This window comes from Microcaecilia unicolor, chromosome 2, assembly GCF_901765095.1.
Source record: "Microcaecilia unicolor chromosome 2, aMicUni1.1, whole genome shotgun sequence".
NCBI classification, from domain to species: Eukaryota; Metazoa; Chordata; class Amphibia; order Gymnophiona; family Siphonopidae; genus Microcaecilia; species Microcaecilia unicolor.
The window spans coordinates 647,467,838-647,482,523 of record NC_044032.1 but is presented as its reverse complement, the minus strand read 5'-3'; the positions used below and the strand labels follow the sequence as shown (position 1 = coordinate 647,482,523).

The 14,686-nt window shown below is 43.2% G+C and overlaps 1 protein-coding gene across 1 annotated transcript in view; it reads left to right on the top strand.

Annotated features, from left to right (window-relative positions):
• FAT4 (FAT atypical cadherin 4) overlaps positions 1-14,686 on the top strand; it is a 399,251-nt gene that overhangs the window by 238,465 nt on the left and 146,100 nt on the right. The window contains exons 3-4 of the mRNA XM_030191762.1: positions 766-1,027; positions 10,764-11,114. Coding sequence (XP_030047622.1) covers positions 766-1,027; positions 10,764-11,114 — 613 coding nt within the window. The remainder of the gene's footprint in view (positions 1-765; positions 1,028-10,763; positions 11,115-14,686) is intronic.

Genomic DNA, 14,686 nt, shown 5'->3' with positions numbered 1-14,686 from the left:
GGCAGCAGAAGATCGATCTTCTGCTGCCTGCAGCGCTCTCACACGGAGGTGAGAGGCGCTGTCATGTCAGTGCAGGGGGCCTGGCGAGGAGGGGGGAGGGAGCGGCGGCGAGGAGGGTAGCTGGACATGGGGGGAGGGCAGAGGAGAGAGCAGGGTTGGTGGACGGGGGAGGCCAAGGAAAAGAGGAGGGTTGCTGGACATAGGGGGAGGGCAGGGGGGAGAGGAGGGTTGCTGGACATGGGGGGAGGGCAGGGGAGAGAGCAGGGTTGCTGGTCATGGATGGATGGAGGTGAGAATTATTAAATTTACAACAACAAAAATCTCGCCCCTCAACTTTTATTTCTTCCTTTTGCTCTTTCATTACATTTTTAAAAACGAACAACCTTGCATGTTTTAGCGGGCTTAACGGCTAATCTTATTATAAGGCTCCCTTAGTCTTACTGGTATTTAACTTTAATCTGTAACATAGCATCCAGGAGCTATTTAGAGTTAGACATTGTTCCATAAACAGCATTGTTTGAATCCTAGAAAAATTGACGGGAATCAATACTGTGATGTCATTAGTCTAGCTATAAGTAACAAAGCCTTCTGTGCTTAGCTCCAGACCCAGCGAGTATAGGAAGATGTTTATAGAGGATAAGGGAGCACCTTGTGGAACTGAGCTAACTACTCAGTTGAAAATTACATGTTATAAGGAAGTCTTTGGCTAAAGATGAAATGATCTAATGATTAATCTAATTTCATTATCTTTTTACATCAATATAGGGGGCGAATGCACTCATCACGTACACAATCATAAGTGGTGCTGATGACAGTTTCCGTATTGACCCTGAATCTGGTGATTTGATAGCTACCAAACGCTTGGACAGGGAACGTCGCTCCAAATACTCCCTGCTGGTGCGAGCTGATGATGGCCTGCAGTCTTCAGACATGAGGATTAACATCACTGTTAGCGATGTGAATGATCACATTCCCAAATTCTCTAAACAGGTGTATTCATTTGACGTACCAGAGGATACGGCACCAGGTAAGCAATAAACTGCCTTTCGCTCCCTTTATGCCTGATCCTGATGAAAAAGGAAAGCGTATATGTTGCACTGACTCTAGCACACAAAGAAAGACAGAGCCCTAAGGGGCATCGGCTACTAATGGTCACTGATTAAGCTCCTCTCCTTGTTATTTTATTTTTTAAGTCAATAAACCACATAAGCTGGATCGTTCCCCAACCAGGTTGTTGCGGATTTTGTTTAAATCATAATACTGCAAATGAGAATCCTATAATAGCTTGTAATAGACTAATTTTGGAAACAGTGTCTGTTTAATAATCCCCCCCTTTTTTTATTGTTTAACTTTGTAATTTGTAATAATCTTTTCATTAGTATTTCAATAATGGGATCAGAGGTTCTAGTATCATTTCGAGAATATGGCTCCAAGTATGGTGTTGCGGTGATTTCAGTACAGGCATTAATTTGACACACAAACATTAAAAGCTACTATTACCAACCCCATATTAAGGGCCCTGTTTATTAAGGCGCACTAGCATTTTTAGCTAAAATTAGCGTGCGTTAAACGCTAGGAATATATGGGTGTCTTTAGCGCCTGCTAAAATGGTAGTGCACCCTTAGCACAGCTTAGTAAACAGGGTCCTAAATTTTAAAAAGAAGTATTAACTTTTTAAAACACCTTTTTTTCAAAGCCTCCTACAGTAAGCAAAGACTGTTGCCTTCTGAAGATATTGTCTGACATATTTTTGCTAATGATAATTAGTAGTAGTAGTAGGTTGCTAGAGGATATCTTAGATCCAGATTTTATTCTTCTGGAGTCCTCTTTGGAAGCAGAGAAGTACTCTGTGGGCTTTCTGTGTGGTCTCTTCCTCTAGCTTGAAATGAGTGATCTTCTGAGGACATCTGTTACCCAAGAGGTGTTCAGCATATGACAAGAGGTACTAGCTTCAGTAGGAAGCAGAACTAAAGTTGCAATAGTCTAAGCGAGAGGTGATAAGAGCGTAGATAAGGGTTTTGGTATTGTGTTCAGAAAGGAAGGGATGAAAGGAATGGATGAAGTTTGGTCAGTGGCGTACCAAAGGGGGGGGGGTAGGGGCTGTCCGCCCTGGGTGCACGCCGCTGGGGGGGGGGGGGGGGGGGGTGCCGCGCGTCTGTCGACTTCACTCGTTCCTTGCTCTCTCTGCCCTGGAATGGGTTACTTCCTGTTCCGGGGCAGAGGGAGCAGGGAACGAGTGAAGTCGACAGGCGCGCAGCACCCCCCCAGCAGGTAAAGATGCACCCGGGGGGGTGTCATTTCGCCAGGAAAAGGTTCCGTTGTTTCGCCGCTGGGGGGGGGGGGGGTGCCGCGCGTCTGTCGGCAACGCTCGTTCCCTGCTCCCTCTGCCCCGGAACAGGAAGTAACCCGTTCCGGGGCAGAGGGAGCAGGGAACGAGTGTTGCCGACAGACGCGCGGCACCCCTACAGCTGGTAAAGATGCACCCGGGGGGGAGGGGGTCCGTCGTTTCGCAGGGGGGTTGCGTTGCACCTGGGGGGGGGGGCACATCGGCGATCCGCCCCGGGTGTCAGCGACCCTAGGAACGCCACTGAGTTTGGTGATATTATAGAGAAAGAAATGACACGTTTTAGCAGTCTGTTGGATATGTGCAAAGAAAAGAGAGGAGTCAAAGGTGACCCCAAGTTTACAAACTGATGAGACAGGGAGGATGAGAATGTTATCCACAGGGTCAGAGAATGGGGAAAGAGGAGAGAGGGGTTTAGGGGGAAAGATAAGAAGCTCAGTCTTAGTTATATTCTTCTCAGTTGCCTGCACAGTTTGGCAGATCTGAATACCGAAATATTTGAACTCAACTTCTTGCCATTTGAACGGAAAGGAGGTGAACAGACCCTTGACACAGTAGACGTTAAGATACATGAGCTCCAACATTGTCCAATTGACCTTATATCCAGCAAACGTCCCAAAGTGGGTAATCAAATCTAACAAGTAGTCTGTAGATCAGTTAGATACAGAAGTACATTGTCAGCATATGCCGAGTACTTGAAGCAGACCCCTGCCACAGTATACCCTTTATATCTGGAGTCTGTTGAATAGCAAGCAACAAAAGCTCAAGTGCCAGATCGAAAAGGAGTCAGTGACAGGGGGCATTCCTGTTGTGTACCCCCCTGTAGCACAAATTTACTAGACAAACAGTTGTTAATTTTTAACCATGCAGTGTACAATGCTTTAACCATAGCACAAAAATCCTCCTCCAAGCAAAAACCTTCAGCATATAGGGCCATTCAACCCTATCAAAGGCCTTCTTGGCATCCAAAGACACTGAGAAGGCTGGTATATTCAAACTCTTAGTAATTTGGAGCAACTGAAAACATAATCTGGTGTTATTTTCAGAGTGTCTACATGCCACAAATTCGGTCTGATCTGGATTAATGAGGTATACAGGTAGTCAGACGTAGAGCCGAGATCTTAGCATATAATTTAGCGTCAACATTGATAAGCGACAAGGCCACATCCAAGGGATCCCTGCCCAGTTTGGGGAGCACGATCATTATAACTTCATTCATTGTGCCCTGAAAAGAACCTTCCTCCAGGATGGACTGATATGTACGGGATAACTGTGGAGACAGCAACGCTTGAAAAGCTTTGTATAATTCCATCCTATATCCATCCATGCCAAGGGTCTTACCATTTTGTATCTGTTTGAATGCGGCTGCAATTTCAATATCAGTAATGGGGCCCTCCAACTTAGTCCTAGCATGTTCATCAAGGTTAGGTGACTGCAACGTATTAAAAAAATTATCAAGGAGATCTAAGGAAGCAGGGCTTTCAGAAGTAAAGAAAGTTTGCTAAAACTCTACAAACTGATGTAATATATCATTCTGCACAGTAAGAAGCATCCCATTGGGGTGTCGTATAGCCCCAACACATTCCCTGTGTTTCCGTCCTTTGGGAAAAGCTGCCAGCACCTTTCCAGCCTGATTAGAAGATCATAAAATGTGGATTGTTAAGAAAATATTTCATAGAACTGAAAAGAGCATTATATTGGTACTTAGCCTTGTCAAACCTATTAAGGTTAACTGAAGTCCAATATTGAAGTAGGTCACCTTCAGCAAGATGGACTTCTTGTTCCAACAATTCTAGTTGCCTCTTCTGCTGCTTGTTAATATATAGCAAACTATCCCCTCTTAAAATAGCTTTTAAAGCATCCCATTTCATCACCTGGGACACAGGTGCAGGGTCATTAAATGTAAAATAATCTGAAATGGCAGTTGACATATGTTGTAAAAAGGCCATTTCAGAAGGCAAAGCATTACTGAACTGCCATAGAGTCCTAACCTGTTCAAGAGTCATCGCCAAAAGAGATAACTTAATCCTTGTATGGTCAGAAATGTTAATGTCATCAATAGAGGTATGCGTTACAGAGGGGAGCAGTGCTTTAGAAATTTTTTTTTAAAAATTGATCCTGGAAAGTGAATGATGGGAACAGAAAGTACATTTGTGCCCATTAGGGTGATAGAGTCGCCAGACATCAACCAAGCCCATCTCCTCAGCAAAAGCAAGAAGGGGTTTGTTAGTGCCATCCGCCCTGTCTGTCTAGTATGAGATCTAGCACCTGATTGAAATTGCCAGTGATAATGATATGCACTGAAGCAGCAGATAAAAACAGAGTTTGAAGCCCTTGAAAAAAACGCCTTTTCTCCAACTGAGGGCGCATAGACATTTAGCAGCAACAGATGAGTATTGTTCATTCTCACCTCCAAAAGCAACCATCTTCCATGTACATCCGAGTGGTGATTATGCACAGTGATATTGGTTCCACATCTGATCAATATAGCCACACCTCCCTTCTTTTGCAAGCAGGAGAATAATGGCAAAAGACATGACCCAGCCATCCTGCAACTTAAGAGAGTCAGCACCATTAAGATGCATCTCCTGTAGAAAACAAACATCAACTCCATTCATATTAAGAGAGTCTAAATCTCCTGTCTTCCACAGTCCTTCCTGCAATAGAAAATGTCCTCTCAGAAGACGTGCTGGTAGCAGGAATGCACGGGATCCCCTGTGTAAGTTGTGCCAGTTTTGGTTAGCACTTTTGCTTGTTTTTCCAAAAAATCAAAAGATCATTGTTTTCATCACTGGAACATAAATAACAGTCCAGTTCATTAACAATAGCCTTCAAAGGAGGCATTGTTCCATAAAACTGCTAACATCCATTTTCATTCTTTTGGAGGGGGGCTCTTCCACCGATGTGACACTTTCTGGGAATGTGTATTGTGGAGGATCCTGAGCTGTTGATGTTGATGGACTTGAGCCTTCTATTTCGATCTTCCTTTGGTACAACCTTCTCAAAGTCCCAGTTGCCTGTGTTTTTTTATATAATTTGGGAGGATAACTGGATTATCTTTCAGATGTGGGTGTAGAAGAGATCCAACTCTGTAGTGGATAAACAGGAAAATAAGTGTCAGTTAAGTGTTGAAAATGTTCCTTGATGCCAGTAACTGTTGCAGTAACAGTAAGATGCTTGAGCAGCTGAGCACTTGATAGAAGGACGTTGCAGATGTAGGAGTATGATCAGCAGACAAGACTCTTGTTGCCACATCAAAGGCAGACAAGACAGAAATGAAGTCATTTAACAGTGCTCCATTTATATCCAAAAGCAACATTTGCAGTTTATCATTGAAATTCAGTTGCCAGTTGTCTAAGATGTGTTAAGTTTTTACCTATTGATACTAGCATTTTATAGAAGCTGTTCCATCTAGTTGGAATCCTGTTCAAGGCTAGTCTCAAGCTTTTAGAGAATGACACAAGGACAGTTTGTCCCCCATCCCCGTGGGCTCTGTCCCTGTCCTCACAGTTAACAGCATGTCCCCATCCCGGTGTCATTGTTTAATATGCAGTTCTCTCGTTAAAATGCCAATTACTGCACGGCACCTGGCTGCAGTTAACATGGGAGCACTCAGCGCTTCCTGTGTAGCAGGGACGTAGCCAGACTTCGGCGGGAGGGGGGTCCAGAGCCCCAGGTGAGGGGGCACATTTTAGCTCCCCCCTGGTGCCGCCAACCCCCGTCGCTGCCGCTACCAACTTTGACGACCCCCCTCCCGCCACCTACCTTCTCGACCCCCCCTTCCCGCCGCCAACCCTCCACAGCCGCCACCTTTGCCATGGGCTACCTTTGCTGGCGGGGGACCCCAATCCCCACCAGCCGAGGTCCTCTTCTTCCCTCGAAGGCTTCGTTCTGTTTCTGACGTCCTGCACGTTGTACGTGCAGGACGTCAGACTCACAGAAACAGAACAAAGTCTTGAACCAGAAGAAGAGGACCTCGCTGGCTGATCTGCAAGTCTTCGTTCTGTTTCTGTGAGTCTGGTGCAGGATGTCAGTTTTGGAGGCCGTATCTTGAGAAGGATGTAAAAAAAATAGAAGCGGTGCAGAGAAAAGCTACGAGAATGGTATGGGATTTACGTTACAAGACGTATGAGGAGAGACTTGCGGACCTGAACATGTATACTCTGGAGGAAAGGAGAAACAGGGGTGATATGATACAGACGTTCAAATATTTGAAAAGTATTAATCCACAAACGAACCTTTTCCGGAGATGGGAAGGAGGTAGAACGAGAGAACATGATAGGAGATTGAAGGGGGGCAGACTCAGGAAAAATGTCAGGAAGTATTTTTTCACAGAGTGGTGGATACTTGGAATGCCCTCCCGCGGGAGGTGGTGGAGATGAAAATGGTAACGGAATTCAAACATGCGTGGGATAAACATAAAGGAATCCTGTTCAGAAGGAATGGATCCTCAGAAGCTTAGCCGAGATTGGGTGGCAGTATAGCGCTGCGTGAGTCTGGTAGCGCTTTGGAAATGTTGAGTAGTACATAAGTACATAAGTACATAAGTAGTGCCATACTGGGAAAGACCAAAGGTCCATCTAGCCCAGCATCCTGTCACCGACAGTGGCCAATCCAGGTCAAGGGCACCTGGCACGCTCCCCAAACGTAAAAACATTCCAGACAAGTTATACCTAAAAATGCGGAATTTTCCAAGTCCATTTAATAGCGGTCTATGGACTTGTCCTTTAGGAATCTATCTAACCCCTTTTTAAACTCCGTCAAGCTAACCGCCCATACCACGTTCTCCGGCAACGAATTCCAGAGTCTAATTACACGTTGGGTGAAGAAAAATTTTCTCCGATTCGTTTTAAATTTACCACACTGTAGCTTCAACTCATGCCCTCTAGTCCTAGTATTTTTGGATAGCGTGAACAGTCGCTTCACATCCACCCGATCCATTCCACTCATTATTTTATACACTTCTATCATATCTCCCCTCAGCCGTCTCTTCTCCAAGCTGAAAAGCCCTAGCCTTCTCAGCCTCTCTTCATAGGAAAGTCGTCCCATCCCCACTATCATTTTCGTCGCCCTTCGCTGTACCTTTTCCAATTCTACTATATCTTTTTTGAGATACGGAGACCAGTACTGAACACAATACTCCAGGTGCGGTCGCACCATGGAGCGATACAACGGCATTATAACATCCGCACACCTGGACTCCATACCCTTCCTAATAACACCCAACATTCTATTCGCTTTCCTAGCCGCAGCAGCACACTAAGCAGAAGGTTTCAGCGTATCATCGACGACGACACCCAGATCCCTTTCTTGATCCGTAACTCCTAACGCGGAACCTTGCAAGACGTAGCTATAATTCGGGTTCCTCTTACCCACATGCATCACTTTGCACTTGTCAACATTGAACTTCATCTGCCACTTGCACGCCCATTCTCCCAGTCTCGCAAGGTCCTCCTGTAATCGTTCACATTCCTCCTGCTACTTGACGACCCTGAATAATTTTGTGTCATCGGCGAATTTAATTACCTCACTAGTTATTCCCATCTCTAGGTCATTTATAAATACATTAAAAAGCAACGGACCCAGCACAGACCCCTGCGGGACCCCACTAACTACCCTCCTCCACTGAGAATACTGGCCACGCAATCCTACTCTCTGCTTCCTATCTTTCAACCAGTTCTTAATCCATAATAATACCCTACCTCCGATTCCATGACTCTGCAATTTCTTCAGGAGTCTTTCGTGCGGCACTTTGTCAAACGCCTTCTGAAAATCCAGATATACAATATCAACCGGCTCCCCATTGTCCACATGTTTGCTTACCCCCTCAAAAAAATGCATTAGATTGGTGAGGCAAGACTTCCCTTCACTAAATCCGTGCTGACTTTGTCTCATCAGTCCATGTTTTTGTATATGCTCTGCAATTTTATTCTTAATAATAGCCTCCACCATCTTGCCCGGCACCGACGTCAGACTCACCGGTCTATAATTTCCCGGATCTCCTCTGGAACCCTTCTTAAAAATCGGAGTAACATTGGCTACCCTCCAGTCTTCCGGTACTACACTCGATTTTAGGGACAGATTGCATATTTCTAACAGTAGCTCCGCAAGTTCATTTTTTAGTTCTATTAATACTCTGGGATGAATACCATCAGGTCCCGGTGATTTACTACTCTTCAGCTTGCTGAACTGACCCATTACATCCTCCAAGGTTACAGAGAATTTGTTTAGTTTCTCCGACTCCCCCGCTTCAAATATTCTTTCCGGCACCGGTGTCCCCCCCAAATCCTCCTCGGTGAAGACCGAAGCAAAGAATTCATTTAATTTCTCCGCTACGGCTTTGTCCTCCTTGATCGCCCCTTTAACACCATTTTCGTCCAGCGGCCCAACCGACTCTTTGGCCGGTTTCCTGCTTTTAATGTAGTAGAGATGGTGGGAGGAGGCGGGGCTAGTGCTGGGCAGACTTCTACAGTCTGTGCCCTGACAATGACAGATACAAATCAAGGTAAGGTATACACAAAAAGTAGCACATATGAGTTTATCTTGTTGGGCAGACTGGATAGGCCGTGCAGATCTTTTTCTGCCGTCATCTACTATGTTTTTTTTTATAGAACTTTACTGCATAATTATGCCGCTATTGCCTGATAAAACATACATCATTCTACAGAAGAAAATGGTGCCACTCTGTAGCATTACATGCTTCACTCTTTTGGGGCATGTGGCAGATTTACCTTTCCGAGGGATATTTACAGCGTCAGTTGATGGTAACTGTCCTTTAAGCGGTGAAAGTTGTGGTCTCCAAGAAGGATCCAGAACTACTTTCTTGTTATTGAATACCACTGCTTGGCTGAGGCTGATGGTGATGAAGCCAGGAAGAGAGAGAAAATAATAAAGACAATTTTATTATACTTATCTTGCATTCTGAAGTGTTGAGAGCTAGTGACACTAACCACAGCCGTTGTCAGAATTCCAGTTGCTTTGATAACACATTGAACCAAGAGAGATTGTTGTTTCCAATGTTATTCCCAAAAGAAAGGCTTCACTTGTTTGACCGACTATATGAAATAACCTACTGCTAGTTTGCAATCAGATGAAAGCCAACTATTCCTTGGATACCGCATTTGGTACAGCACCTTGTTTACAGCTGTTCTGCCTTTTTTGGCCTGCTTTTTATACTCGAGTTGATGAAACTCAAGAAATTGAATGCTGTTATAAATTACAGTCATTGCAAGAAGTAAAAGCTCAGTCTGAAATAAAAAGTGTGGGTTTCATGTTTTATTGGTCAAGTATTTATTTGCAGTAGTGTTTCCCTCTTTTTATGATTAGAAATTCAAGATCATTTAGACGTGACACGTGTTAGATTGAATCACACTCCATTTGTGTAGTAGAAAACTACTAGGAAACACATGCCTGTTTTAAAAAAAGAAGTAAATCCTTTCTCATTTTCTCAACGGATCCTGTTTAAAACGTGTCGATGTGCATATGTGGAAGAAATAGCTCCACTCCATATAGCTGCCTCTTTCACAGTGACATAGTAGATGTTTTTTCATGTTTATATCAACTGTGTAGATATCATGTAATCTTTCAAATGTTTGTAACCACTACCATATACAGTAGACACAGAAGTTAAAAGTGTTCATTATATTAAATTGTTATAATTTAACATTCCTTTAGCAATTCTCAGTTTTATACTGCACCCCACACATACTTCTTTATGAATATATGAAAATGTTAATTTTGTTTTCTTATTCTCCTTCTATTTGAACTTTTGAAATACTAATCAGTATGATACAGACGTTCAAATATTTGAAAGGTATTAATCTGCAAACGAACCTTTTCCGGAGATGGGAAGGAGGTAGAACGAGAGAACATGATAGGAGATTGAAGGGGGGCAGACTCAGGAAAAATGTCAGGAAGTATTTTTTCACAGAGAGAGTGGTGGATACTTGGAATGCCCTCCCGCGGGAGGTGGTGGAAATGAAAACGGTAATGGAATTCAAACATGCGTGGGATAAACATAAAGGAATCCTGTTCAGAAGGAATGGATCCTAAGGAGCTTAGCCGAGATTGGGTGGCAGAGCCGGTGGCGGGAGGCGGGGATGGTGCTGGGCAGACTCATACGGTCTGTGCCAGAGCCGGTGGTGGGAGGCGGGGATAGTGCCGGGCAGACTTATACGGTCTGTGCCCTGAAAAGGACAGGTACAAATCAAGGTAAGATATACACAAAAAGTAGCACATATGAGTTTATCTTGTTGGGCAGACTGGATGGACCGTGCAGGTCTTTTTCTGCCGTCATCTATTGTGTTACTATATGTTACTATGATCAGTACATAATTGATGTCTTCCAAATCTCACTTTTCACTTTTTATTTGTTGCATCGATTTTCTTCCTAAATGTTATGCTTTCAATATACTTGCAGGATCTATCGTAGCAGCTATTTTGGCCACCGACGACGACTCTGGTGCAAACGGCGAAATTACGTACATTGTAAGTGAAGATGATGAAGACAGTATATTCTTCTTGAACCCTGTTACTGGAGTCTTTAACCTGACTCGTGCATTGGACTATGAAGCGCAGCAGTTTTATATCCTGACTGTTCATGCGGAAGATGGTGGCAAACAGTTCAGTACTGTGAAAGTTTACTTCAACATACTTGATATAAATGACAATCCTCCCGTATTCGCCATGGCCTTATTTAGTACATCTGTGATGGAAAATTTGCCTGTAGGATCGACTATTCTTGGCTTCAATGTCACGGACGCTGATGATGGTAAGTGGATTTGTATGCCTTGTGCCTATGTTGGATGTATCATTGTGAATTAAGTAGTTATGAAGCCAGTCACAGAATGTGATTTAAGAGAACGTACAGTGTAATCTCCACATAGTCCTAGCTGTACCTATACTCAGTGCTGTTATACCACTACTGTTTACGGGTTTTGAACACTGCTTCATCTAAGGTTGCCAGAAAAGTTGATCCACTCCAAGGTTTATCCCAGTGCCTACTGAGATTTATAGTTTTGCTTTTCTAAGGAAATGCAATGGGAAATCAGAACTACAAGTCCCTGCATGCAATTGGGTAAATTGGGAACACCCCAGCCTATACTTGTCTTTGATATTGGCTTTGAGGACACCTGCTGACTCTTCATTATTGTTACTCATGGATTTGTACTCACCCTATGCTTGGAATAAACTCCCAGAGCCCATACGCCAAGCCCCCTCCCTGCCCATCTTCAAATCCTTGCTCAAAGCCCACCTCTTCAATGTTGCTTTCGGCACCTAACCATTATTCATCTATTCAGGAAATCTAGACTGCCCCAATTTGATTGACTGCACTTTTTTTGTCCTTTAGATTGTAAGCTCCTTTGAGCAGGGACTGTCCTCTGTGTTAAATTGTACAGCGCTGTGTAACCCTGGTAGCGCTTTAGAAATGTTAAGTAGTAGTAGTAGTAGTAATAATTTGAAAAGAAACCTAAAAAGGAAAATTCTGTAATCTAGGTATCCATATTAATGTATGCATTAACTATGTAAATGAGTAGAATACAAATACTTATATACATATGTGTGCGTAACAGCCAGCAGGATGCCTAGGCGCTATTCCAAAAATACCCGTTTAATTTGCATAGCATGTATTTGCAAGGGGGTGGACAGAGGCAGGGCTAGCTTACCTTCACTTAACCCTCCATTGCCCCAGGTATAAAATAAGTACCTGTCTATAATATGTAAACCACTTTGATTGTAACCACAGAAAGGTGATATATCAGATCCTATCCCCCTTTCCTTTCCGCAATTAGGTGGTTGCCCTTGCGCCAGTCTAGAGTTGGTATAGCTGCAGGCAACTAAATGTTATTTATGCATGCTGATACCAGGTTACACCTGTATTCTATAATGGAGTCAGGACGTCCATGTTCTGATATAGAATAGGCACACTCTGCGCAATTTGGGGTGCCCACTTATAGAATTGTTGATGATCTAAGATGATAGCATGACCTTCATTTGCTCCCTTTATGCTTCTCTGTCTCATACAGCACTACTCACAAAGTCAGTGGACCACTGTCTGCTTCTCTATCTTATTAAGTCATGACCTCCTCTACTGAATTCATTTCAGAGCAAAACAGATATGCAGGAAAAGGCTTGACTGCATTTAACATGTTATTATGTATTTTTAAGTTCCATTTTCTGTTGGTGAATGTTTCCTTCTCCAGTAATTGCCCTTGATTTGGTTTTAGATACTCTTTTTATGAGCTCAGTGTGTCTAACTTCGAGCATGAGCAGTAGATTGGTTAGGAGTAGGCTGAGAAACAAGAAAGTCTCAGTTCAAATCTGGTTGCTTCCACCAACACTCTTTGTGACTTGTGGCAAATCACATCCTCCTCCTTTTCTTCAGGTAGAAAGTTAGGGGCCTATTTACTAAATGTTTACACCCATTTTGCTACTGGGGGAAAATGCTTAGCAAATAGAGCCCTTAGATTGTGATCTTTATGAGGCTGGATATAGCTACTATATTTGAATATGTAATTCACTTTGAGCTTGGATGTGGAATGTCAAGTAATTAAATCTAAAATCCAAATCCACTATTCATTGGTTGAACATAGTACCGGTATCTGACAAACCCTTAACTCACTGATTCTCAACCAAGTCATTGGAAGATGCTCAGCCAGTTGGGTTTTCAGGATGTCCACAATGAATTTACAGGAAACAGATAGACGTGTGTGGCTTCTATGGATATGCACAGGGGAAAAAAAGTCTGCGATTCATTTGGTCTTTTCTTCCAATTTTCAGGTACTTCTTTGGTTTATTTTTAATAAAAACTTTTTCATGTCACCTTAAGCGGAGGAGTAGCCTAGTGGTTAGTGCAGTGGACTTTGATCCTGGGAAACTGAGTTCGATTTTCACTGCGGCTCCTTGGGACTCTGGGCAAGTCACTTAACCCTCCATTGCCCCTGGTACAAAATAAGTACCTGAATATATGTAAATCACTTTGAATGTAGTTGCAAAAACCTCAGAAAGGTGGTATGTCAAGTCCCAGTTCCCTTTCCCTATTTGAGATTCTACATGGAATGTTGCTACTATTGGAGATTCTAGATTGAATGTTGCTACTATTGAGATTCTGTTGCTACTATTTGAGATTCTACATGGAATGTCACTAGCAACATTCCATGTAGAAGCCTGCCCTTGCAGATCAGCAACGCGCAGGCTTCTGTTTCTGATGTCAGACTCACAGAAACAGAAGCCTGCACGGCCGCATTGGTGATGTGCAAGGGCAGGCTTCTACATGGAATGTTGCTAGTAGAGGAGCAGCCTAGTAGTTAGTGCAGCGGACTCTGATTCTGGGGAACTGGGTTCAATTCCCACTGCAGCTCCTTGAGACTCTGGGCAAGTCACTTAATCCTCCAATGCCCCTGGTACAAAATAAGTAACTTAATATATGTAAACCGCTTTGAATGTAGTTGCAAAAACCTCAGAAAGGTGGCATGTCAAGTCCCATTTCCCTTTCCCCTTAAAACCTTAATATACACTTATCAATTTAATGCGTATTAATTTGCAGGTCAATACGTGTTAAATCAACTTAGCATGCAGTACATGGTAACTAACTGCATGCTTGCTGATGAATGGTTATCCGTAACTGGCTGGGAGTATTCTAAGGATTGCATCAGCTACTGTTTTAAGTCCATGTGTTTAATGGGTGGATTAAAGTGAATGTGTGTTCACTTTTCTTGGTCATAACTTTGCACGTAATCATAACTTGGAAAGAGGGTACCATGTTATCAAATTCATTTTAATTTTGGCTGGCTAACATTGTATTCCCTTTTCAATTTTTCAAAATATGGAACATGCAATAATTTACTCCACATGCGGAAAATAAAAAAACCTCATGAAAAATGGCTTGTGAATCTTGTATCTTATAAAACTGCTATTGTTATTCTCTTGCTTGGTTGTTTTATTAAGCATATTTCAGAATGTAAAATATGTGCCTTTTTATTTCTGTCAAATCTCTTTCTCTCCTGAACTGTACGCATATATCAAGTAGTGTCAGCAACTCATAGGTTTGTGCCAGGGAGGGGTGAAGGCTCAAAGGCATGTAGGATTCTGCACATTGAGAGCAGTTGCACATCACTAGAAATTTGCAGCAGATCTGGGTGGAACCAGAATGGGGAAGTTCAGCTCTGATCTGACTACAGTGTCAGGGCAAAGACTGCTACGGAAAAGTCAGTCCGAACAAAGTAAAGTAGAGGTCGAGCGAATGTTTTTTTTGGGCGGCCGCTACATTTGGTTCCTTCTGGCTCTGTCTCTACTTTCACCCTAGTGGTCACATTTGGAGCTAGAGTGAGGCTTGGTTCATCT